This window comes from Nipponia nippon, unplaced genomic scaffold (assembly GCF_047370975.1).
Source record: "Nipponia nippon isolate SJK-2023a ecotype South Korea unplaced genomic scaffold, ASM4737097v1 scaffold_7, whole genome shotgun sequence".
Lineage (NCBI taxonomy): Eukaryota > Metazoa > Chordata > Aves > Pelecaniformes > Threskiornithidae > Nipponia > Nipponia nippon.
In genome coordinates this window covers 4,485,417-4,510,238 of record NW_028262391.1, presented here as the reverse complement: position 1 = coordinate 4,510,238, position 24,822 = coordinate 4,485,417, and the positions used below count along the sequence as shown (strand labels likewise).

Below are 24,822 nucleotides of genomic sequence, written 5' to 3'. Positions count from 1 at the left end.
TGTGGTTTGTCCAGACCTGAGCAGTTGCCCAAGCCTGGTGATCCTCTTTATTTGCAAGGCTTTATGGCTACAGCACATTCTTCATTCATTGCACTTATGACGGATATCTGGAAGAAAAGACAAATAGGTGAGCTCCAACCCACGCCAGAGGAAGCGCTCCTAGAAGTTAGACTTTCACATTTTAATCCCATCTCTCTTGAGAAGAAAAAAGTTGAAGCTGGTAAAATTCAGTCATCAGAAGAATTTCCACAATATTTGCCCTTCCCACCGATTTACTCTTCTGCTGCCTTCTCTTTGCCACGTTGCCTTGGCTGGCAGCTTGAGGTTCGTACAAGACGGGAAGACGAACAAGCTCCTGCAATAGAGCCAAACGCAACTGGCGTGGCCCAGTACGGACTGCAGTCTGCAGAGCTACTTGCAGACGGGTTTGCTAACTTAGCAAATTAGACTGCTCAGGCTGCATCACAAAACTCTACACTTGGTCCTGATTAAGAAAGCCTGGAGGCTCCAAGCCACACTGTGCGGACAGCACTGTTAGGATTTATCCAGACATTTGAGAGACACCCGTATCACCTTACGGTCCACTGAGCCGGGCTTCAGTGCCATACTGAGTGCTCCAGTACAAAAGCCCTCCTGCATCTCAAAGGACCAGTTCCCGCTCTTCACGGAGAGATACAAAGGGTCAATATCAGAATAAGACTTCTTCATTGTATAACCAAGTGGAATTAACCACAACTCTACTTGTCTGCCCTCTATACTTACCTGCACGTCTTCATTGGCATTGAATTTTCCTTCTATTTCTTTGCCAAGATCCCCTTCTGGCAACTTTAGATCCTCACGAACTTCACCACTTTCTGTCAGCAGGGAGAGATACCCATCCTGAATACCTATCAGCTGTGAAGAGAAGTTCACTTTTAGGAAGTTCAACATCAGTAGTCACTAGCGGGCAGTAGCTGAAGACAAGCAGAAGGCAGCAAACTCTACCCGTTACATTCATTCTTAAGTACTGTGTGTGTAATAGTTAAGAATCTAATTTAAGTCCATTTTTAACAACAGTTTAGAGGCCTGAGAGTTAGGGCAACGCAGCAAAAGCCAGCCTGCTATCAAGAACCACCAGAACCCTGCTGGTTACTTCCTAGCATGTGGGGCACTGCAAAACCCATCCTTGTGATTTAGAAAATGTACTGCTTCCAGGTCACTGCTTCGGCTTTTTACATCTCTGAATTAGAAACAATAACCGGAACGGTGTTTGCTGACCAGCATTGCTTTTACCAAGTGTACAAACCACACAACGGTTGAACCGTACACTTCTATACCTTCATTTGTACAACGAGGTACTATCATTTACGTTAGAGGCTAATGAATAAATAAGGGAACATTCACCAAGCTCTGGGACACTTTTATAATGCTTGTTTTCAGCCTAACCGAAAGCCTGAGCTAAGGGGAACAGCTCTCTTGACAGAGCAGGTTAGGGAACTTGGAACGCGTTAACAGCAAACCTAAAAGGCAGCCCTAACAAGTCTGGTAAACAGCAAGAATTTCAGTAGCAATAAGGACCCAAGAACACAAGAGAAAGATCACCAAGATAGCATTAAGAATCTCTTGGAAGGTCTGAGCCCTAAGACACGCTAGCCACACTTTATTCGAACAGCACCAGCTGTCCTGAAGAGTCGCCAAGACTCTGAACTTTGGCTTTGCCAAGCAACTGCAGCTTTCCAACTGATGTGGGTGTACCGGTTCCTGACCAGAACTGTGCCCAAGACAATGGGAAGACAGCCGACACGTTACAACAACTCAGAACCGGCGTTGTGCTCACCTGCTTTTAAGCGCTCACTACCCATATCACAGAAGGCATCACAGAAGTTACAGAAGCCTGCCAAGTTCCCCCCGTACATATATTTCAGAGCAGAGCTCAGGAGCATCAAAATTACTTGAGATCAACTAAAGCCAGCTTCCACACAAGGAGCAGAAAGCACTGTAGCAAGTTAGAATCGGCATCGAATGCAGTTTAAGACTGTCTTGTTGATTCATCTACCCTATGTAAGGGTGAAATTATAAATGACAATATATGCTTAGATTCAAATTTACTTGAAGTGAAATCTTGATTATCCTTTAACTAACAATAACTTGCAGCAGGGATAACCTCTCTTCAGATTCTAAACGATGCCAGTATCGCAAAGAATAAAGAAGTGACCTTACAACACGAGCTAGAAAAACCAGGGTTCTGAATTATGTCTATTACCTGTCATTTCTAAAGATCGCCACTACAACCTGGGGTTGTTCGTACAGTAAGCAGTGAGCTCCGACAGTTTTAACAACTCGGTAAATGCTATGAGTTCAGCAATGTCATGCCTAGACAGGCAAGTTCCATTAATTCTGACAACAGTACTTTATTAATTGAGAGGCAAGTTTGGGGATGAAGAGAGTTTACCTGTGGTATTCGGAGTATAAAGCCTCTTAATGTGTGGGAGGACACAATGACTGTTAACTCACCTGGTAATCATTCCTCTTGATATTTGGAACATCCATGTTATGAGTTGAAGGGCAAATATCTTCATATTTTTTACCAGTGAAGATATCAATACCAACCAAGTGGACCTAGAAGAGAAGAAAAATAACATCAGTTACTGTTGGTCCTAGAGAAGCAAGATGCCATTGCCATCGGTACTGCCGGTTCCACGCAGTTTTCTAAGAGATCACGTGTAATACCAGATTCTGCCTAGGCCCTTCGCTGGCGGTATGAAAGCGGCCCAAGCGCCGAGAGAAGGCCTCTCACGCCCTTTCACAGCACACTACAGAAACACTACGTGAGAATGAAGACCAGCCACTGTTATCCTCCATAGCCTTCTGTCGTTTTACAGCAGCAAGCTAGAGCTCGGAGTATGCAGCAGTTAAGAAAACGTTTACTTCAAGTTCTAGCTGTTCTGAGAAACACAGCAGTGTCACTAACAACGTGAAGGTTAAGGGGAAAAGAAGAGGTGGTCATGCACAGAGATGAAAGCAGCTCCCACCTCTCTTTACGCTAGCAGCAGCTGTCCGCTGCAGCTAGCGCTTGGATTACCCGTTCATAGCCTGCTCTTCTCCAGTCCTTTCATTCTCACACCTGTTTCAGTATTTAAGAAAACTGGATCTCCCTAATAAAACAAGCCATAAAAAAAGCAAGAGGAGGAAGAAAGGAAAAAAAAAAAACCTGCCAAGGCCTGGTGTACTCTAGTTTTGACAAATCCTAAATACTTCACCCACCTACATGTATCATACAAGGTTGCGGAAACTTACAACTCTAATTAATCCATGCTTGTAGCAGATCTGTCTCTAACACACCCGCCATAAAGCGCTGTCGAATGAATGAAGTCTAGCCTTGGTCCAAGCCCTGGACAGCTGCGTAAGCCAACTGCTTAGGCAGCAGGACTGCAGCCTCAGACAGCAGCCTAAGAACGTCCCTGCTGGGACGCGGGAGGGGGAAGGTACTCAGTGCTGAAAAAAAGGAAAGCAGCAGCGAGGCAAGCCAGCAAACAGGGCCAGAGCAGGCCCGGAGAGGCAACGGCTGCCCGCCGAGCTCTCCCGGATTACGTAAAAGAACGTGGGCACTGCTAGGAAGCGCCCGAGTCGAGCGGGGCGAGGGTGACGGCCCGCTAGCACCGGCAGCCACCCCAGTGCTTCGGTGGGTTGCGACGGCACCACCCAACCACGCCCCGGTGACTACACCAGCCCCCCTTCCAGAACTTACTCTACCCCCGCTACAGAAACAGGTTTTATCACTATCAGCCTTAAAGCTTTTTAACAAGTTGGGAGGGGAAAAAAAAAACAAGCCAAGCCCCTGTCCTCAATCCTTTCTCTTCTACATTACTGGAAGCCCTTGAGCAAACTCGGGAGTGCGGAGACACGGGAGACGCTGCTGTGAGAAGAGCGAAGGCAGGACGCAGAACGCTCTGCCAAACGGAACGCTGTAGCCTTCCCGCTCGCCCGCCTTTCCCCCCCACTCGCCCGGCCTTCCCCCCCCTCACTCGCCCGGCCTTTCCCCCCCTCACTCGCCCGGCCTTTCCCCCCTCACTCGCCCGGCCTTTCCCCCCCTCACTCGCCCGGCCTTTCCCCCCCTCACTCGCCCGGCCTTTCCCCCCCTCACTCGCCGGGCCTTTCCCCCCTCACTCGCCCGGCCTTTCCCCCCTCACTCGCCCGGCCTTTCCCCCCCTCACTCGCCCGGCCTTTCCCCCCCCACTCGCCCGGCCTTTCCCCCCCCACTCGCCCGGCCTTTCCCCCCCCACTCGCCCGGCCTTTCCCCCCCACTCGCCCGGCCTTTCCCCCCCCCACTCGCCCGGCCTTTCCCCCCACTCGCCCGGCCTTTCCCCCCCCTCACTCGCCCGGCCTTTCCTCCCCTCGCAGCGGTGCCGCCGGAGGCCCGGGAGCCGCTCACCTTGGCGTGGCCGTGCTTGCCCGTCTTGGAGGTGGACATCTCCACGATCTTGCAGGGGCGGCCCTTGAGCACCACGAAGCCGTTCTTCCGCAGGGCCGAGCACTGCATGGGGTAGGTGAAGGAGGCGCCGGCATCGCCCGTGGTGAAGTCGAGCTCGTCGGCCATGGCGCTGGGGAAGGCGGGGGGGGGGGCTGCAGGCAAGCGAGAGAGCGTCGGCTCGGAGCCCCGCCGGCGGGAAGGGCCGGGGGGACCCCAGCCACCCCTCCGCGGCGGGGGCAGCGCGATGGCGGCGCCCCGGGGCGGGCCCGCCTGGCTCCGCCACACGTGCCCGGCGGGCGGGGAGCCGCCACGTGCCGCCGCCCGCCCCCGGGGCTGCCTCCCCTCACCCTCACCCTCACCCCCCGGCCCCGCTCCGGCCCCGGGGCGCCGCGGCCCCCCCTTACCTTGCGAGGGCGGCCGGGGAGCCGGGGCGGGGCGGGGGCACGGCGGGGTACGGCGCCGCGCACACGCGCCCGACCACTGCGGGGGGGAGGGGGGGGGGGCGGCGGGGAGCGCACGCACCGCGCCCCGCCCCGCCCCGCCCTCCCGCTTCCGCCGCCCGCCACGCTGATTGGTCCGGGGCTCCCCCTCCCGCCCTCCCCCTCCGCCCGCCCGCTGGTCACGTGCCGGGGGCGCCTCCCGCCTTCCCCCACCCCGGCGCCTACGGAGCCCCGTTGGGCTCAGCGCCCCCTCGCGCCAATCGCGCGGCGCCGGCGCCATTGCTACCGAGGCAACCCCTTACCCCCCCCCCCGCCGCCATCTTGGCGCCTCTGCCGGCCGCCCCCTGAGGAGGGCGGTCAGCCGGCTTCCCGGCCGAAAAAACACTTTTTTTTTTTCTTTTTCAACGAATCGGAAAAGAAATGGGTGTCCCCAAGGCCTGGCGGGATGCGGCTTCCCTGTGAGATGTGGTTAACTGTCAACACACAGCTCGTGTGTCCGCTTAACGTTTCCCCTGTCAGAATAATCAGAAGCAAGAGCGTTTTGCAAGTGCACAGTAATCAGTCAAAAGGGCCTGAAGCTGCCTGGAAGCCATGGTGAAAGCTTGGATTCATGAACGGACATGAGATTTAGCTGGCTCCGTGCCCTACCCCACACCCGCATCGCTGGCGGCGCGGCCCTCCTTAGCCACCGGCAGCCCCCCGCGCTGCCTGAGGAGAGGGCTGGCGGCGGGGGGAGCGCAGCCGCCAGCCCAGGCAGGTGGACCCCGAGCAAAATGAGCCCAAATGGGTATTTTTGTTAAAACTCCCCGAGTCCGATGGCATAATACCTTCACCTGCTTGACCGAATTCACCCAAAGACCATTCTGTGGAGCTGCCAGTGGATGGGGCCCGGCGCCGCGCCGATCGCCTACCTTAAACACCAGACAAACAGAAAAACGCAGAAATTCGGAGGCATGTGCGGCAGCGCTGTCAGAGCTGGCCTCTGCCATCAGCGCCGGGGGCTGCCGTGTGCCGTCCTGTGTTTCCTGCCCCGAGTTTATTGTCTCGGTTGTAATGGGGTGGCTACAGGAGCTGGTTTTAAAGCCACATTTTTAAATGGTTTCTAAGGGATCTTTTATTTAATTCACGTTAATCTGTGTGATCTGTTTGCCTGTGGTCCTGCCCTTGGTTACACAGATCCCACTCCAAATTGTACAGCCTGTACCCAAGGACGTAGGTTTGGCTTTCATTTACACGGGGCCCCTTTATAATGCTCCAGCGGGTCAAGATGGTGGCTCTCGTGTTACCGGGGTTTTGGTGGATGCCACCTCACCCAGCCCGCTCTGGAGATGATACGCGTTACCCTGGGGAACAGCCCATTTTCCTTCTGTGTCAGTTGATAAGCAGGGTCTGGGGCATTCTGTTAAGTGTTTTTACATGTGCAGTGTGTGTTTGTTTACCTGCAAGTGTATGCCTAGTTGCACGTGCTCTAGGGCTTTTTTTCTTTTAATAAAATACTTTGTGAGAGAACTACCAACTGTTCGGAGCCCAAACCAGGGCAGCCTGGGGCTAAGCGCTAATGATAATTTCTTTCCTCAAGTATCAGATTACAAATTTGGTTGATTTTCCACAATTAACAGACTTATTTTGGATGACTTGAGAGATCTTCTGTACTAAACCAAGTCTTTTTGCTGAAGTGCAGCTGTAGATGATATTTATTTTTGAGACACAAAATAAATATTCCAAGGCAGCCTTTATCAGAGATTCAATTAAAAAAATTGGAACTCTGCTCCATCAATCATTGCTTGCAGGCGTCGTTCCTTTGTCTGGATCAACGTTTATTTTCTAAAATTTTCTAAATTATCCCACTTCTCTATACAACAATAGCAATTCGATTTCAAAGCATATTTGTAAACACCACGGCCTTTCACGGTTAAATGTATTTCCTTTTGTGCATGCGTGTAGAGTGTTGCACAGCTGGATCACACACACATCTTTTCTTTCCAGTAGACTCCGTACGCTATCAAGCTCCAGCCGCTTGCCTGCCGCATCGCTAGCTTCTGGGAGCAAGCTCTCTGAGGAACATCAAGGAGGGCAGCCACGTGCTGGGAGATCCAGGGGTGGTGGCCTGGCGGCTCGGGGGACGGAGGAGGGTGCTGGAGGAAAGCCCTGTGGGCTAGCTGAGGGAGGGCCCGTCGCAGAGCAGCGGGGAGCAGTTTACCCAGCCTTGCTCCCCTCAGCGCTGGGAGAGCACCATGGGAAAGCATAGAATCACAGAACGCTTTGGGATGGGAGGGACCTTTCCAGGCCATCCAGTCCGTCCCCCTGCCATGGGCAGGGACAGCTCAACCAGATCAGGGTGCTCACAGCCCCATCCAGCCTGGCCTTCAATGTTTCCGAGGATGGGGCATCTCCCACCTCTCTGGGCAACCCCTGCCAGCGCTTCACCACCCTCATTGTAAAAAATTTCTTCCTTATATCCAGTCTGAATCTCCCCTCTTTTAGTTTAAAACCATCCCCCCTTGTCCTATCGCTATTGGCCCTACTAAAAAGCCTGTCCCCGTCTTTCTTGTAGGCCCCCTTTAAGCACTGCAAGGCCGCAATCGGGTCTCCCCGCAGCCTCCTCCTCTCCAGGCTGAACACCCCCAGCTCTCAGCCTGTCCTCACAGCAGAGGTGCTCCGTCCCTCTGAGCATTTCGGTGGCCTCCTCTGGCCCTGCTCCAACAGCTCCATGTCCTTCCCGTGCTGAGGACCCCTGAGCTGGACGCAGGGCTCCAGGGGGGTCTCCCCAGAGCGAAGCAGAGGGGCAGAATCCCCTCCCTCGCCCCGCTGCCCGTGCTGCGGGTGAGGCAGCCCAGGAGACGCTTGGCTTTCTGGGCTGCAAGAGCACATTGCTGGGTCATGTCCGGCTTTTCGTCTGTCAGTACCCCAAGTCCTTCTCCTCAGGGCTGCTCTCCATCCCTTCATCCCCCCGCCTGTACTGATACCGAGGGCTGCCCCGACCCAGGTGCAGGACCCTGCACTTGTCCTTGTTGAACCCCATGAGGTTCACACAGGCCCACCTCTCCAGCCTGCCCAGGTCCCTCTGGATGCCATCCTGTCCCTCAGGATGGGGCAGAGGGAAGGCACGAAAGGACGAAAGCAGAGGGAGGCTCATTCAGCAAGGTCACAAGATTAGAAATAACAGGTCATGAGCAAAGCAGTGTGAACAGCCCTACTCCAACTTGAGCAAGCGTCTCTCAACTGCTGAGCTGTCTTACCTGGGATCCCACCAACGCGTCCTGACTGCTGGGGTGAGGGTTCACGCCGGCTTCTGGGCGCAGCCTCGAGCAGGAGGGCACGAGAGAGGCTGGGGACCGGTGATCCCCACCTCCACGGGACAGTGCCGTGCTCGGCAGACCCTCTGAGCTCCTACGTACAATCTCTCCGTGTAGCGTGAACCCAATTAAAGAACCTCTGCAGCGACTTTGCCGGAGGCACCGCGCTCTGCTCCAGGCACCGCTTTAATCCTGCCATTCACCTTTTGCTTCCTAGGAAGAACGAATGCAGTGCCAGTGACTCACCTTGCATTTGCATCGGCCTTGAGAATGGGATTCTGGGATGCTTCCTACAATTATTAGGGGCTGCATGCCCTGGGACGCTTAAAAAACCACCGCAGTACTGCCTCTGCCTGCTCCGTGGTCACCCTTATGTTTCAGGTGATCCACACAACCGCCCAGCCGGACAGACGTGGTCGGATGAGGTGTGCGCAGACATCCGCGCTGTCTGAATTACCCAGGGAATTGCCCTGGGCACAGGCTGGAGGTCAGAGGCAAGCGGTGACAGTGCAGGGACATTGAGCTAGCGGGGACCACCGGTGACTCCCACTAGGAAGAGGGAAAGCAGGTAGTAACTCCGTCTGTTCCCTCCTCCCCGGGGCTGCGACAGTGCTAAACCAGCAACATCCTACCCATGACCGGCGGGCCCTGGTGCTTTTCGTAGTCACGAGAGCCGCTCGCTGTCCTGAACAGAATACAGGGGGGCAAAACCGCCAGGCGCTGCCCAAGCCTCGGGTCTGCAGTTGTATCTACAGCCTGTAACATTTAAGGGCCGCTCGTCTACAGCCAGGATTGATCGCCACCCTGCTGGGGAGGAGATTCCTTCCCTTTCAGCACAGCTATTCAGGCTGCACCTCTGGGTAAAATTTGCCAGCGTTGCTTCAGGATTTAGTGAAACACTTGAGCGTAGGCTCAGTTAGATTAAATCTCACGGTTACGTGTGCTGCTGGATCCAGACATGATGTCCTGCCTTGTAATTCCTCAGGTCTCATAGATCTCAGTGAAAGATAAGGACATTGAGCACGTCGGAAAATTGTACCTCAAAGGCCTGGCCCCTGCAGATGTGGTACTCGCTTCAGCTTCGTCCCCATCAGCTGTTTGACTCGGGAGATGGAGGGTAGTGCTTCTCAGTGATGAACAACAAGTTGAAGTGAGGCAGAAAAATCTGTGATAAATTAGCGTGGAAAGTGTTAATGGGGCCAAACATCCTGAGTTTATTGGATTAGGGAAGTCAAACTAATTTTAAAATTATGCCTAGAGAGTGGGAAACTAGATAATGTTAGCCATTTATCTGACACACCAGCAAAGTCTTAATGGCTGTCATCTCAGCACATTAGGAAAACACTCTCAAAGCTCTTGCTGACAAGATGCTTTCTCAGGCATTATTAATTATATTGCATTATTAGCCAGCCACAGTATGGGATGGGATTATTTCGCATGTTAACTAAAGTGCAATGACCATTTAGCTAATAAATATGACCCGGTCTTTTAAATTTTCTTAATGATTAGCAACTTGGTAAAACTGTAACGCTGAGAGATAAAAACAATGATTCAACAATCTGTCTCAAGAACAGGTTTCAACTGGAACTTGCCTGTAGCAAGGACAGATAAAGTGCGCAGTCTTAATTACCCGCCTGATGCGACAACACAAAAGTAAACACATCTGCAGATGTAACCAACTCGTATGACTCCCCCTCCTGTGTCGTCACACATGGTAAAAGTGCACTTGTGATAGTTCAGCCCAGCGTATCGGCTTAATCGGTCACTGCAGCCCTGGTGAGGACAAGGGTTGCCGCAGCCTTCAGCAGCGCCGAGCTCCGCACGCCCTGTCCCAGGCTGCAGCCCGCCCCGCTGCAACCGTTAGCAGAATCGAGGTGAAACATCCCAGGATGAGCAAAGCATCATCTCCAGGGGAATATACAAAGAAATGAAATTACAGTAGTAAAATGCATGAGGGCGTGTTGTCCAGTTGTGGCTCAAGAAGGTCAGAGAGGGTCCCCAATGGGAGGTCCCAGCCTGGAAGGAGAAGACTGACCTCCCTTATACGCAGCAGCTGCTGCGAGGAAGCACAACCTGAAATTCGGCACCGACCGATTTTACTTAAGCGCCTCTGAATCCCCAGGCAGGTCTTCAGGGATACAGCTATGGGTAATGTTAATGTTGTGGGCTTTGTTAAAATAACGTAGGTGCTGCGCTACAGCAATTGGATCGGGCTTTCTGTTATCATTCACCCAGTAACACACAGGAAAACAAAGACCGGCTGCTCAGTGTTGCTGAATAAATGACCCCTCACTGCTGAGTTACTGGCAGTGTCACTGACTGATGCCCCTCAGGCATTAGGACAAAGCTCAGCAGAAGTTTAGCGACCAGTTTTGGACAGCCTTTCTCGTGTTAAACCACCAGTACGGCTGTTGTGCAGCCGTAGCTCGAGCCGTTGTGTTTGTACAGACTAGCCGGCTCACAAGGACCGGTGCCAGCACCCTCCCAGCCACCCAGCCTCTGCTGTCCCACCCTCCCGTTCCAGGAGGGAACCCAGCCTGGCTCTGCCCTCAGAGCAGGGGCAAATCTGCTTTGAACCCCATCTCTCCCTGAAAGCTCCTCCTGCCTATCGTGCCTAGAGAGGCCCCAGCACCAAGTTTTAAGCTGCAGCAGCGTCTGTGCAAGCAGAGGTGCTCTTTACATGGGCTTTTACAGGCGGGCGGTGGGGACGGCTGGGGTTAGATGCCGGCACGCCTCCAGTGAGGGTTCATCCCAGCGCAGAGCCAGCTCCCACCAGCCCCAGGGCTGCCTCCCAACCCCGAAGTCTCATCTCTGGAACATCCATTTCAAAGGGATTTAGCTGAGGGCTTGCAATTACCACCCATGGAGCAAATGTGTCCTGCCAGGAAAATACCTCCCGTCTGGAGCTGGACATACGTCTGAGATGTACAGAGGGGAAAAAAACAGAACAGCGCAAGCCAACACATGCCGTAGATGTTGTTCTTTGTCACTTTTATGTAGCAGACATAGATCACATTGCTGAAAGCAAGAACCCATCTCTTTTTTTTCTCTTTTTTTACATTCAGAAGACCCATTATAATATTTAACTAACTGCAGTAGACACCATGGCGATCTTCTGAGCCTGCCGTCTCAGCTAGTTTCACCTGGGGAGACCTGTTTGCAGCAGACAGACTGACAAACCCAGAGCCTGCGCCCCAGCTCTGCTGCTCTCTTCTGTGCACCGCAACAACCCTGGTTCCCACACGCCCCATGTCTGTCCCAGGTCCCCCACCGCTGTAGCACAACAGCATTGACCCAGTTCTCCTCTGGTTAAATCCCAGCAGTCAGTCCAGGAAAGCCTTTGGTGCAATCATGTTGCTTCAGTGCACATACCGGGGCCAGACGCTTGTCCCAGTGGACCTCGTGGCTACACTTCCAGTCACTTGGAAGGGACCAGAATTTGCTTTAGGGTCTTAATACCAAGAGACTAAAGTCTACAAAGGAAAGAAGTTCAGGTACATGGAAAGGAGCATGAACCTTCCCTAAAACCAAACCCATGTCAGCAGCCCATGATCCTCCTTGGCCCATGTATTCTCATGCTTTTCATTATGCTTGATCCTCTGTTACATTATGGTCACTGCTTCGGCTGTGATGAGCTCACAGTGACCAAGCAATGCTGGTGTTTCATCTCTAAATAAATAATGGGTTTCTATCCTGAGAAAGTTGCTAGAAAATAACCTGGTATCACAACAAGGAACATGCAAATCTTAAAAGTCAAGCAAAGAGAGAGCAGGTTTTTACAATGATTCCAACATATCCCCCCAAAAAGGAAGAAAAACCCTTGCAGTTTGATTTTGTCGCATAAAAGTATCTCCTAAAGAAGCAAAACGGGCACAAACAACAGAACGCAACCTCCTGCTTGCACACTACCTTGGCTGAAGCACATTCAGCCAGCAAAACCGTAAGTGGTGCAAAGTGAGGGTCAGATCAGTGGGGCACCTTCCAGTTACTGCTGCAATACCCATTTCCCCTTTGGGTTGCCATTACTTGTTACAGTACGGGCAGCCTGAGGCCTTGGCTGAAGCTGGAGCCTGTGGGTCTAAGCACTGTACGAAAGGAATGGAAGGTGAACACAGAGGGTGGGGAAGGTGGGGCAGCGAGGGGAGGTGACCCGGCAATGGTCGCACCATGGGAGGGATGGCAGCAGGACTCGAGTCTCCTGACCTGGGGGCCAGGAGTGCCCGGGCCCGTTGTGTGGTCAATGATGTGCCGTGTCTTGTGGTGCAGCAGGGATAAAGGAGGGAGGAAAGGCTTCCTAGGAGGAAAGAGGAGGTAAATAGCCTGGCTGAAACACAAGAAAAAAAAAAAAAACAAAACACATCAGCCCAGCCAGAGTTTCTAAGATTCTCCTAAAAAATGTTGTGACTTGAGAAATCCTTATGAGATTGGACAGCATTTCCATAACACACGGATAGCAAAGCAAGCGAGGTGCGTCTCAACCGATTCAGGTGGGATCCACCTTCTTCCTCTGCACAGGCAATAGGAAGGGGGAGTTTGCCCAGTCTGTTTTCCGTAGCACCTCGGGCGATCAGTGCTGTGTGTTGGTGGCACAGCTGCACTAGCAGTTGGTTTCTCAAGGCAGAAGGAAGCAGCAAGCATGGGACAAAAAGGTGAAAACATGAGGCTACACCATCAGCCGACCCCTCTTTCCTTCATTCCAGCTGAGTGATGACCCTGCTCCATGTAACGCTTTGCCAGCTAGTAAGATCATCGTCCCACCGGGCTCTTCCAGTGCGGCATGGAGACACACATGTAACATATTCCTCCCATCCTTTCCCTGGCTCTCCCGGCAGCCCAGTTGTACCAAGTATTTCAGAGTAAAATGACAGGTTAGCACCTGCAGCTCGGAGGTGTGAGCCACAGCAGCCAGAAGGCACCCAGTGGATGGGTCCTCCCCGTCTGCCAGCTGCAAGGTTTGTGTGAAATGAGACTTTTGCCCAATGTTCTTCCCACAGCGCCTGAAGGAGGTCTATGCTCAGTCCCTTCTTTCTGGGTGTGTGGCCATGTCTATGCCTTCTCGCTGCCTTGCAGGTCTTCCAGCTCAGTCATGGCTTTGGCCAGGAACTTCTTGCGGCGGAACACAGCTGCGATCTCCTCAAAGGACTTTCCTTTTGTCTCCGGTACTTTGAGGTACGCAAACAGAAAGAAGACGAGAAGCAGAGCCGCGAAGATCACAAACACGTACGGTCCACACAGATCCTGCAGTGGGGGAAGTGAGAAGAGGGGACACCACCATCAGCACCGCAGTGATGTCTCCCCCTTCCTACCCTGGGTGGCTGGGGTGCCCTGCAGGGCTTAGAGATGGAGATCTGGGAGGCACGTGCACGTCCCGCTGAGCTGCTTCGGAAGCCCAGCAGTGGAGTCGTGCCAGTCATTTATTTGTACGGTTTTAGAGGGACTTCTTACCGCTATGTACTGGAAACACATTCCCACGATGAAGTTGCAGGCCCAGTTGCAGAAGCCGGCGACGGCGATGGCGGCGGGGCGCGGGCCTTGGCTGAACAGTTCGGCTACGATGAACCAGGGGATGGGCCCGGGCCCAACTTCAAAGAAGATGACGAAGAGGAAGATCGCGACCATGCTGACATAGCTCATCCAGGCAAACTGGCTCTGCAAGAGGGTGCGCTCAGTGTTACAGTCTCAACATGACTCTCATTAATTATCACTAATTATTTTAATTAGGCTTCTTTTTCAGAAATTTCTTTCTATTCAGACAAGTGGGGACTGGACACACATAATTAGAGCTCTAAACTCTTGTGCCAGGTGCTGGCTGGGCCTGTGGTGCCAGTGTTGCCGCTTGCAGAGGGATGTTGGCACTCGCAGCTATCAGCTCAGCTGTACCTTCGAGCCCTCTCCTTGCCTGCAGCCTGGCCAGGAAGAGGCAAAATGGTGTTGTCTTTAATAACCAGGGTGTTCAGTAAAGGGGGGCACCCTGTATTTGGTTTTACATCTTGACAGGAGCTTGCACCAGTGGTTTGGACTGACTTTGATGGGGGCTGGCTCCATCCTCTGCCTGTTCTGCCCCATGTCTCACAGCCTGACCCCTCTCCTGGGTGTTGGGAGGAACAATTTGTCCCTTTTTCTATGACAAGATGCTAGTCTAGCATCCCTTCACCAAGCCACGGAGACGCAGGTTGAGGGTTTAGAGCACACAGTGCTTGCACGTGGAGATATGGCCTGGGTTTTCTTAGCAGCCATAGTATGATGCTGTGGGAATAGCATCCCACAGCTGTGGGATTGTTGTGTAAGGAGCCGAGGTTGTCAGCGGGCTCAGGGAGGGGACAGGCGACAGGGGACAGCCGTCCTTTCTAGCAGCATTGGGGTATCTCAGGGGCCAAAGAGCGCAACATCCTCAGGCACTGCTGTAACCAGAGACGGCTCCAGCTATGGCCACTGTGAACTGTCCCTTCTAAGGACAAATGTTTTCTGAACTTCTTTGAGATGAAAATGCGAAGAATTCACTTTAAAAGGTGGTTTGTCTTCTCTTGTTTGCAAACCATGGAGAAAAAATGGAGAGAAATCCTTACCAGGAGCGCAAGTCCAACCGTCATGGCCACGGCGCTTATTAACATGCCCATCAAACCAGCCAGGAACAGGGACCGCCTGCCTGCCTTCTCCACCAGAAAGACCTGCAGAAACATGTGCAGCAGCTCAGTCTCCAGCACCGCCACTCTCAGGAGGTTCGATCAGGTCTGTTAGCAATGAGCAGCCTGTTACCGCTACCACACCGCACTCCCGCCCTTTTAGCTCTCGTGGTAGAGATTTATGTGCAGGTTTGCAAGTGTCAGAAACTCTGCCGGTGGCTGTTAGGGAGCCAGACTGAACAGTTGCCCTGCAAGGGCAAGGCAAACCCATGTTTGAGCTCATGTGCTTCTAAGCTCTCAGGACTTCCCACCACTCCTACACATTTATTGCTGACTATGGACTTTTTTTCTCTCTTTCTTTTTTTCAGGAAGAACAAACTTACTAGGTTTGCATTAGTTTGGAAGTAGCCTTCAAAATGTAGCACGATTCAAGTCACATCACCTTGCCTGTCCTAGGGCAGGGATGGTTGTGTAGCAGCTGGAGCCAGGATTTTTCCTTCAATGACTCCCAGATTCCTTTTGCTTCCCGATAGCCCCAAGGCTTAGCTTGCTCCTTCCCAACTCCTCTTGGTGGACTCCAGTCATCTCACCCAGCTTTCAAGATCTAAGTCTGTACTAATCCCTTCAACCATGGGGAGATGTAGGTAACTCCAGAGGACAGTGCATCTGGCCTGCCCAAAGATACCACGCGCTAGCCTCTGAGGCTGCCTGCTCCTTCCCCTCTGCTTGAAAGGACACCTTTGGCCATCAGCTCAGCCTTTCCTGCCATTCCAGCAAATGATTTATGCTTCCAGGAGACCATCTCTTTTGCTGGAGGCAGTTCATCCTGCTAACTCGTGAAGCTGCAGAGGGTGAGCCTCTGCGCTCCCTTCTCCCCTTGCCAAGGTCCATCCGTCTGTCAGTGCTTCTGCCTTTCGATCTGAGTCTGTCATTTATTGACCAATGCAGGTAATTTTTAAGTGCTCATGGCCAAAAGAAGCAAAGAGCAAATGCTCCAGGCTGCAAGTACCACAGCCCTGGGGCAGAGATTGAACTGCCAGAGACCCTCCAAGCTGGAGAAAGACCTCTTCTAGCCACACACCTCCGTGCCTCGTTTCACAATAAACATCATGGTTTCTCCTCTGTATGGGATCTGTGATGGACTTCCTCTAAAGCAGGTTCACCCCCAGACCTCCTCTCTCATGTATGCTGGACTAAGATCTCTTAGAGCTGTGTATTTCTACCGTGCTAGTCCTGCTTCGTGGTGGGCAAAAGTCCTTTGCTCCCTAAGTCTCTCTAGAGACGTGAGGAAAATGGGCTTGGCATTTCCTGATCTTCTTATATTAATGGCCACATTACAAAAAAATAATTGCCCGCTGATTGGAACTGTGTTAATACTCTCAGGAGAGAGACGAACGGAGGGAAAGGCTGTGAAAACAGATCCACCTTTTTATTGCTACGGCGCTCTGCATAGATACGAGGAGGGTAGGTGCTAGATTACTTTTATTACCATGGAACAGCCTTTGGATATCACTCATGCAGGTGCTATGTACATACATAAAACAATTTGAAAGATAACAGGCAAGAGGGAGATTGTGAGCTGCTGGCTTCCCCATCGCAACCCCGGTCCCCTGCCTGCTCCCTCAGGAGAACAGGACCTGCAGAATTTCAGTCTCGAAGGCAACTTTTATTTTGGGGGAGATGCTGAGCTACCAGAGCTTCCCTGAACGCGGTGGTGCAGTTTTCACTCATGAGGCATTTAGCAGTGCTCTTTGATAGCAACGGGTTGTATTTCAAGGCTCGATTTTTCAAACGAGACTTGCCCAGGGAATGATTTTTCCCATGAGTAAGGTGTGCAGGGTCAGCCCCAGCTCTAGGATAAAATCATGTTTCAAAACCACGTTGTGGCTTGCTTGTTTTTGTAGTCTGGGGGGACAGAAGTATTTACTTACGGAGATAACTGTGAAGACTGTGTTCACCACTCCAACGCCAATGGTTGCGTAAACTGGTTGGTCAACTCCAGCTCTCTCGAAAATGTTTGTAGAGTAGTAAAAGATCTATCAAAATACATTAGGAAGAAGGATTAGGCAACAGGGCTGGTGGAACTTTTTGTTCTCTTGAGGGAAGAGTTGCTCTTGCTTGGCTGAGATGTGCAGCAGTTTAATTATGATTAGTTTTTCAACTTTTTAATGGCTTGTTATAATAATTAAAGCTGAAACTTTCAAAGGAGCCTGAGGGAGTTAAAAATTGCATTGCAGTTCCCCTCCTGAGCTACTGCATTTGCACATTTAAAACTGTTTTCATCCGTGTAGTCCCATGCTTAATCTTGAAAGCCAGATCACCAGCACCAAGAGCTGGAGACAAATATGAACTCAAATGACTGAGTTTTAAATGAATTTTAAAATAGTCTCGCTACATTGAAATGACTCGAATTTCTCCCTTCTCTCAAAGAATAAGCTGATTTCTGTCTCATGGAAGTTAAGGGCAGGAGGTCAATGGGTGGCTGAGCCCACGGCTGGTGGATGGGGCTGGGCACAGCATCAAGCTGGGGCAGCCGGGCTCTGTGGGGCCGCTCATCCCCGGCTCAGCCCCGCGAGGCTGGGCACCCCTGCATGCCGCTCCGCCTTGCGATGCGGAAATGCTCCTAGAGTTTTGAAAAACGGTGGGACAGAGGCCTCAACCTTTGTAAAGTTCCCACCAGACTTTCAAAAATTTGAGTCTTAGCCACTTTTGAAAACGAGGCTCCATGCTTCTAGATAGAAAATGCTAATTTCTGGTATGCCAGGAGGTGCTGCAAAAGCTGTTTAGCTAAAAATAGGTAAAAGATGGTGATTATGTGGTTCCTGGGGTGAGCGGGAGGTCATTAAAGAGAGCAAACTGCTGATGAACTCAGGTATGAGGAGGGTGACGGGAGAACTCCGTGTGGACTTGCCGTGCCAGCTGGTTTCATGCTGAACTCCCTCGCACCCTTCTCCCCCCCTGCCTTCCCGCAGCCCGGCTCGGCGGTGAGGTCCACCTTCAACACTGATGGTGGTGGCCAAGGAGCCTACTGCAGTCACGGGAAAGCCTCCTCTTCACCCCTACATGGCTTGGACGGAGCCAGCATTGCCTTTTCACGCTCAGCATGGATTTCTTCAAGGGCAAATGTTTTTGGAGACTCACCGCATTGATTCCTGAGAACTGCTGAGATATCTGCACCATCAGCGCCACGATGACAGCCTGCCTGTACTTCAAAGAGGTGAAAAGCTGCCTTATGGAGACTTTCTTTTCACTAGCAGCTTCTTGCTTTTCCTTTTCCATCTCAGCAATCTCTTTCATTGGGTCACAGTTTCCTCTGAGCCTCTTCAAACCTTAAGAAAAAAAAAGATCGACATTTTATTTTCAACGGTAGATAAGGAGGAGAGGAAGGACAAGAATCTCTCTAGCCAAAACTCAGGGTAAGCCAGCCACATGGACAGTAGTGTCCTCTTGCTCTGAGGACTCCTGTGGCACACCAAGGATCAAAGGTGTGTCTGCTTGGCAAGGGGCAGCAGCACATTAGTTCTGCGAAAGCTCTGGGACACCACGCTCAAGCCTCATCCCTCAGCAATGCTTATTAGTCCCATGCAAACATATCTCAATAGTTTCTGGTCCAGAGCTAATTTATACTTCGGCAGCTCAGGGCACGGGCATGCATCTCTGCCCCCAGGCACATGGACATGCTCTGTTCTACTCAATCCTGGGTTCTCACCTCAGTTTCAGCTATGTCCTACCATTGGCTGCTCCTACTCCGCGTGGAGATGGCTGGAACCAGCTAAGGAGGGCCACGCTGGAAGATGTATATGCAGTTGCGGTAACTGCTGTGGATTTGCTGTGTGGTTGAAAATAGCACCAAGGCTAGAGAGATCAGCTGTCCCCCAGAAGATGTCATTTTTAGACCTGGTTGAAAAGCCGTCCAACTGAACGGGGCTTTTGCGGGGGTGGCGTCTGCTAGATGCCATCTCTCTGATGGAAAGGAGTAACATGCTAATGTTCACACCACCCGCAGCGACAGAGGCGAGCGTGCCTTAGGCAGTGGCTGTATGCAGGTGTCCGAAATCCCTCCTGCAAACGTGCTGCGTGGGACGGAGCAACTATACCCAGTTACACGTGTGAGCCCTCAGCTGGGCTTTTCCTTCTGTGTTTAATGCTCTGTGTAGTATAAAAACAACTCCAGACAAGCCCAGAACGTGTGTCTTACTTTTTTTAGCTTCCTCCACCTTCCCCAGTTTGATGTAAAGGTATCGGGGGCTCTCGGGGCACAGTAAGAGCAGGAAGAACTGCAGGAGGGCAGCCACACCGGACAGACCAAGGAGCAGGGGCCACAGCTCGTCGTTGCCCAGGAGAAAATCTAGTCCGAGGACCTGGAAGAATTGAGGCATGTTTGAATGGCTTATTTTGCACCCTGGAAAAAGAAAGCGATTGACCACTATGGCATTTCGAAGCATGGAGGAAAACTAGAAGCAAATACCAATTCTCAGTCCTAACAATTTGATTTCATTAGTTGTGATGCACATTTGCAAGGAGGGAATGAACAGATGGCTTAAATGTCATGAGCATGACTTTGGCTTACAGGTGCTGTGAGACAAACCACTGCAAGCCTGTTCCCCACCCCGGGTTGACTCGATCTTCCTTGGGACGTGCCACCAACAGGAGACCTGTGCCTGGCCAGAACCGCTGCATAAACAGCTCAGCAAATACAGGCATGCTGATGAAATGTTTCCACTTCAGACCTTGCTCTCCTCTTTTTTTAGGGTATGGTTTTTATGGGCATATATGTCCTAAGCAACTCCACAAAGGTGCAGAGCTTGGCTGGAGGCTCACGCAGCGTGGGATGCCCCAGCTGCCCGGCCGCTAACCAGCAGAGCCCGAGCACCGGGGCTGCAGCGCAGCGTAAGGCTCAGCAAATAGGCTAACCTGAGCTTTGCTTCAGTGTGTGATTGTGGCACTGAAAAAGGTGCTCCAGAAGGGTTGTGAGTACTTGCGACATCTTTCCTTCCACAATTCGCAAAGCATTTTTTGTATTCCCACAGCCAGTGGAGCCGGCAGGACCTGCCTTGCGGGCGTTTTTCCCCATGGTCTGCCCATAGTCTTTGGCTAAGTCAGATTAAATGAACGTTATGGTTACGTTAAGTTTTTCTGGATGTGTTGGTTCTCGGTACGTTTATGTGCCAGCCTGTCACGTAGCTGGGACTCCTGCCGTGGTGGGAAATGCTGATGGGGATGTTGGACTCCCTGCTTCTCTGATGAAGCCATTTTTGCGCACCTGAATATGAGGGACCTCATGTTCAGGATCCAGCCGGACTCTGATGAGATGCATACAAAAACTTTGCAGGGGAGTGCAGAAATTGTTTGCAGAAGTACTTTTTAGTTCATGGGCAGTCATCTTTGTTAAGGACACCTCTGACTCAAGGTAGGAGTTTAGCCCCATTAGAGCAGATTGCTTCCCACTCTCCTTCAGTTTTGGGGTGGAATGATGAGTTATACCTCAGCATATCACCGGGGTATCCCTAGTCTCTGAAATACCCTCTCTGGACTCGTGCTCTTTCCTTCTTACCTGGCTGATGAGGATACCCGTGACGATAGCAAGCTGGTGCAATGTCCCCAGTGCTCCTCGAAGGGCCGTGGGAGAGACCTCGCTGACGTACATGGGCACGAGTCCGGAGGAGAGCCCTGCACCGAGCACACATGGGCGTCACCTCTTCTAGACCACAGCTCAGCAACCAGCAGAAACTGCTTCCCAAACGGGAAAGGAGGATGGAGCCCATGTGCTGCATCCCACATCCCACCAAGTCCCTTGTGCCTGGCTGGGAATCACCCGCACCCTGCAGGATGCTCGGATATCCCCAGATCCAGAGCCCCGGGCCGGGAAGCCTTTACACTTGGACACCTACATACGAGCATGGAGCAGAGATCGTCCATTGGCAGAAGTTATCACAGAGCAAAGAGCTTTCTTAAACCTTGCCTTGAACCTTCAGAGCGGAGTATCGTATTTGCATACCAGCAACAGTGATAAGGAGCTGTTAATTCTAAGCTAATTCTAATGTAATTCCGTATTATTTGCCTACTGTCTTATGGTATGTACAGTGCTCCTGTACTCTCTGCTAGATAGTACTGTTGTCTGGGGAACGGGATAAACTGCATGGCTAAGAGCACACTGTTACAACAGCCACCACGGAGATCGAGCCTTGAAATACAGAGGAGGGACTCGCTCCTTTCTAGGATATGTAAAATAAACTGATTTCATGATTGAGCCAACCCAAATGCTTCTGGGAAAGATCCTGGATTGAGGAGGACAGACATAGGGAGAAAAGGGAAACTCCCCCCTGTGAAACCCCTTCTGAACTAAGAAAAGATTAAAAAATATAGGAAATGCTTAACTGCAGCCCTGGAGCAGCCAGTACCCACCCAGGGGCTGGTTTGCAGTGGACTTACCGCAGTACAGCCCCGTGATTGCTCTCCCGGCGATGATGAGCATGTGAGACGGCCCGAATTTCGCCAGCCCCATGAGGAGGTTCCCCGCGATGGAGAGGACGTTCACCACCAGCATGGCTTTCACCCTGCAAGGCAGCAGCAGCACAGCTCGTTCTGGCACCGTTCTCAGGCAAAGCAGCCATCATGACATGCAGTCAGAGCTATTAAGTGACTGACTCAGCACTACGGGGAAGAAAATAATGATCCTAGGCACTGAAAAATATCAGGCAGGGGTGCAATCAGAGTAGCAAAAAGTATATTATATATCCTGTGCAAGGTGCCCTCCTCTCTCTTTTGCCGTGGAAAGACAAGGGGGAATTTGGAAGTTAATCAAGGCTGCTCATCAGCTGCTTGTCTGAAGTGCTGAAAGTTGCAATAAAATGTCTGATTTGTAATTGAGGATTTTAATAAGCCAGACCTCTGTGATGGCTGGAACAGTATTTTGGAGGTTTGAGGGTTTTTTTCATTAAATTGGGGAAAATAACGCCAATCGTATTTCTACGGGGAGGAAATGGTTCTAGGGGAAAAAATCAAACAAAAAGGCTCGGGCTGTGGCATGCGAGTCACAGCACACAAGGTCCTCTCACCGCCCCAGCCGGTCGCCGATCCACCCCACGGTGAAGGAGGAGACCATGCCGCCGACGGCGAACACGGAGACGGAGAGGGACCAGTACATGGTGAGGATGTGCGGGGAGGTGGCGAGGTCCTCGCCGGTGTCGGCCGGGGGTGCGAGCGTGCCCTCGGTGCCACCCCAGGGCTCTGTGCCAGGGACGGGGACGGTGCCATCCTCCCCGGAGGCGTTGGTGGCATGTCTGTCCAGGGGAGCGATGCCCAGCACGCGCCCGTAGTGGGCTTCTATCACCTGTGATGGGCAAAGAGGAAAAACGCCGTCAGCTCAACCTATAACCACTCCCAAACCCTGTTTTGGTTTTTTTTTCTGCCCCAGGAAAAGCTTTTCACAGGCTCTGCAGGGGTGAAATCTTGGGGTCCCCCACAGCTCCCCAGCACCCAGCCCTCCAGCGGGGAGGCACCGCAGAGCATCCCCCCTCGTCCAACGCCGCTCCTGGGGACAGGGTGAGCGCGGCGCCCAGATTTGGCACCCGCGGAGAGGTGTCGTCCCCCGGTCTGGCCACAGGGACCGTGTTGCAGTGGGGACGGCACCATGACATGTGGAGCCCCGCTCCTTTCACTGCCGGCGTGGCAGCGGGGGGTCCTCGCTGTTTTCTCACCCCGCTGCCTTATCGTGGGGGCTTTGAACTGTGGGAGATGGCACCTGGGGAAGGGACAGAGCCCTCCTGAGGGCTTCTGCAAGGGACAAGCCAGCCCTGGCTGCCCTGAAGCCCTTGTTCCTTGGCCGTGCACGGCTTGGGGGGCTCAGCTTACCTTCTGGGGGGCGTTAATGACGCCCAGGCTGTAGCCATACTGGAAGAAGCCCAACACCGCGGTGAAGACGGAGAGGATCAGCGTTCCTGTGAGGTGCTGGGGGAGGAAGCAGAGGACAGCCTCACCTCGCTGTCCTAGCCCTGCCCTAACCCGGGGGGCTGCACCCCATCCCTGTCCCAAGGGACACCGCTGCCCAGGACAGCGGCACCCAGGGATGCTGCTGCAGCAGCCCAGGCACTTTGGCTGGCTCCAAAGGAGAAGGGAGAGCCCCTGGGGGTGGGCAGAGAGCAATCTGTGCCGGAGCTCTCCCTACTGCGCTGCCCGTCCTCGCCCCGGGGGCTCGCAGCGCAGCAACGTGCCCTGCCCCATCGCCAGCGCACGGGCAGCACCACCGCTGAAGCAGAACAGCTAGGAAAAAGTGATCAAAATGGTGTTTTTCAGCAGTGCTGTTTCGAGTATTATTTCCTTCCATCACAGTTAAAATTATCTGATGAGTTGATGGAGCTCTTAAAAAATAAAAAAATAATCCCTTGACCCCTTTGCCCCTGCACTCAGTATGCAGACATCAAAGAGCAATTAATTAGGGGAGGGGAAGTTTTTTTGTTGGTTTTGGTCTTGGCGAGCAATAAATGCCATTGCTCAGTGCTGGGCTCCTGCAGAAATTGTAGTGCAAAAATACCACCGAGCCACGGTTACCTTCTCCGACTGCATTTTGCTTTTCTTGTCCATCTCGCAGCTCCTCCGCTGTCCTCCCGGGAGCGGCCGCTGTCCTGGGCTGCGGAGCGAGGCGAGAGCTTGGGCAGGGAAGGAGGCACAGCAGGGCTGGGATGGAGGCAGTAAAACTGGCTGGTGCTCCGAGAGATGGGACTATATCAGCTCTGGAGTTAATGAGAAACCCAAGCCTTCCATGCGTTATCTGGCCACTGCTCGGCTCAGAGCAGCCGCTACCAATCCCCGTATTTGGGGGGACAAATGGAACAACGGGAGGCCCGCAAAGACATAGAGCGGACCTGGGAAATTCAAATGATCCAGCTGGAAGGCTGGTTTGGGGCTGTCCCTCACTCGAACAGTCTGCGATGTGACATGCCGGGGACTTGGGAACATGCTACAGCCTATTTCGAGATGTGCAGCACCTTTCGTAGCTTCTGTGCTGGGTTTATGTGCCTCATGACAAACCTCTTGCTGAACGAGCAAGAAGAAACCTTTCCAGCCTATGTAGCAAAGAATCTAGAAAATGACTAAGTGTTTTATTTAGCTAGCACTTGGCACCTGCTTTAAAATATATTTATGTGTGTATATACCATACACAGCTGAACATCTATAAATACAGATGTATACAGGTCTCTCTCTCTCTATACGTACCTGCGCACGCACAGGCCCCTCAACACGTCGCTGTAATGCTAGTACTCACCTGTACGTATGCATCCTGAGCATTCAGAGGAGACGGCTGTATGCGCATATGGAGATACAACATAGAAAAATGACCCAGAATATTACAGTAACATACGTTTTTGTTAAAAAGCCCACGACGGCGTGAACACTGAGCCTTTCGCCACCACCAGCTGATTGCTGCGCTGACAAATATTGCCGATGCTAGCAAATATTGCTGATGCTGTCAAATATTGCTGGTGCTAGCAGATATTGCCAATGCTAGCAAATATTGCTGATGCTGTCAAATATCACAGTCCTTTGGCTTGGCTGGCTCAGTAGTCCTGAACTTTGCACACCTGCAAAAGCTGGTCTGAGCTGGTCTCGCTTGGACATCGTCAGCCGGAGGAGCTGTAGGGCCAGGGCGGGTGACAGCACCCGTAGGAGACATGCCAACAGCTGAATGCCAGAGGCTGAATCAGCCGAGCAGGTGATTAATGCTGATGAATGCTTTTACCTTCGAGATAAGCATGGAAGCAGATTGGCATTACCTTCCAGATAAGCATCCTGACGGGTCCAGCAGCCAAGTTACGGCGACTCATTGGATGATGCTCTCAGTCAGCCAGGCTTCACATGGGCACGAAATGTACTTCCTGCAGGGGAAGAGGGAAAAAAAAAGATGAGCCTAAGACCACTAATCTTTGCACTGCTCTCCTCCAGTAAAGTAAAACTTTAACTGGAGGAGAAAAGTTCATTGCATTAATGCAGGCATCGATTCCAGCCACGGCACC

General features: G+C 52.3%; 2 protein-coding genes across 4 annotated transcripts; both read right to left on the bottom strand.

The window, feature by feature from the left end:
• Positions 1-4,950, bottom strand: EIF5A2 (eukaryotic translation initiation factor 5A2). 2 transcript variants are annotated; one of them, XM_087739160.1, is made up of 5 exons: positions 4,855-4,950; positions 4,412-4,602; positions 2,494-2,598; positions 763-894; positions 203-660 (listed from the first exon to the last, which is right to left on the bottom strand). In XM_087739160.1, exons 2-5 carry the CDS (start codon positions 4,574-4,576, stop codon positions 535-537), a joined length of 528 nt encoding a protein of 175 aa, XP_087595286.1. In that variant the 5' UTR covers positions 4,577-4,602; positions 4,855-4,950; the 3' UTR covers positions 203-534. The 2 variants fall into 2 exon arrangements, with proteins under 2 accessions (XP_087595287.1, XP_087595286.1); XM_087739161.1 differs by lacking the exons at positions 203-660; positions 4,855-4,950 and adding an exon at positions 1-107 and having other exon boundaries at positions 4,412-4,770.
• A 6,201-nt stretch (positions 4,951-11,151) lies between these two features.
• SLC2A2 (solute carrier family 2 member 2) lies at positions 11,152-24,105 on the bottom strand. Of its 2 annotated transcripts, XM_009475712.2 has the most exons (11): positions 23,360-24,047; positions 22,664-22,759; positions 21,868-22,142; positions 21,242-21,366; positions 20,364-20,479; positions 19,008-19,170; positions 17,951-18,138; positions 16,741-16,845; positions 14,753-14,854; positions 13,632-13,835; positions 11,152-13,424 (listed from the first exon to the last, which is right to left on the bottom strand). In XM_009475712.2, exons 1-11 carry the CDS (start codon positions 23,390-23,392, stop codon positions 13,233-13,235), a joined length of 1,599 nt encoding a protein of 532 aa, XP_009473987.1. In that variant the 5' UTR covers positions 23,393-24,047; the 3' UTR covers positions 11,152-13,232. The 2 variants fall into 2 exon arrangements, with proteins under 2 accessions (XP_009473987.1, XP_087596369.1); XM_087740243.1 differs by lacking the exon at positions 22,664-22,759 and having other exon boundaries at positions 23,360-24,105.
• Positions 24,106-24,822: the final 717 nt, after the last annotated feature.

Coding starts and splice junctions, on each gene's coding strand:
- SLC2A2 (XM_009475712.2), bottom strand. CDS start 23,392: ATGGACAAGAAAAGCAAAATGCAGTCGGAGAAG. Junction 22,760..23,359: donor GCAAAATGCAGTCGGAGAAG/GTAACCGTGGCT, acceptor TTCCTCCCCCAG/CACCTCACAGGAACGCTGAT. Junction 20,480..21,241: donor AATCACGGGGCTGTACTGCG/GTAAGTCCACTG, acceptor TGCTCGGTGCAG/GGCTCTCCTCCGGACTCGTG.
- EIF5A2 (XM_087739160.1), bottom strand. CDS start 4,576: ATGGCCGACGAGCTCGACTTCACCACGGGCGATGCCGGCGCCTCCTTC. Junction 895..2,493: donor TCAAGAGGAATGATTACCAG/GTGAGTTAACAG, acceptor TTCTCTTCACAG/CTGATAGGTATTCAGGATGG. Junction 661..762: donor ATGCCAATGAAGACGTGCAG/GTAAGTATAGAG, acceptor CTCTCCGTGAAG/AGCGGGAACTGGTCCTTTGA.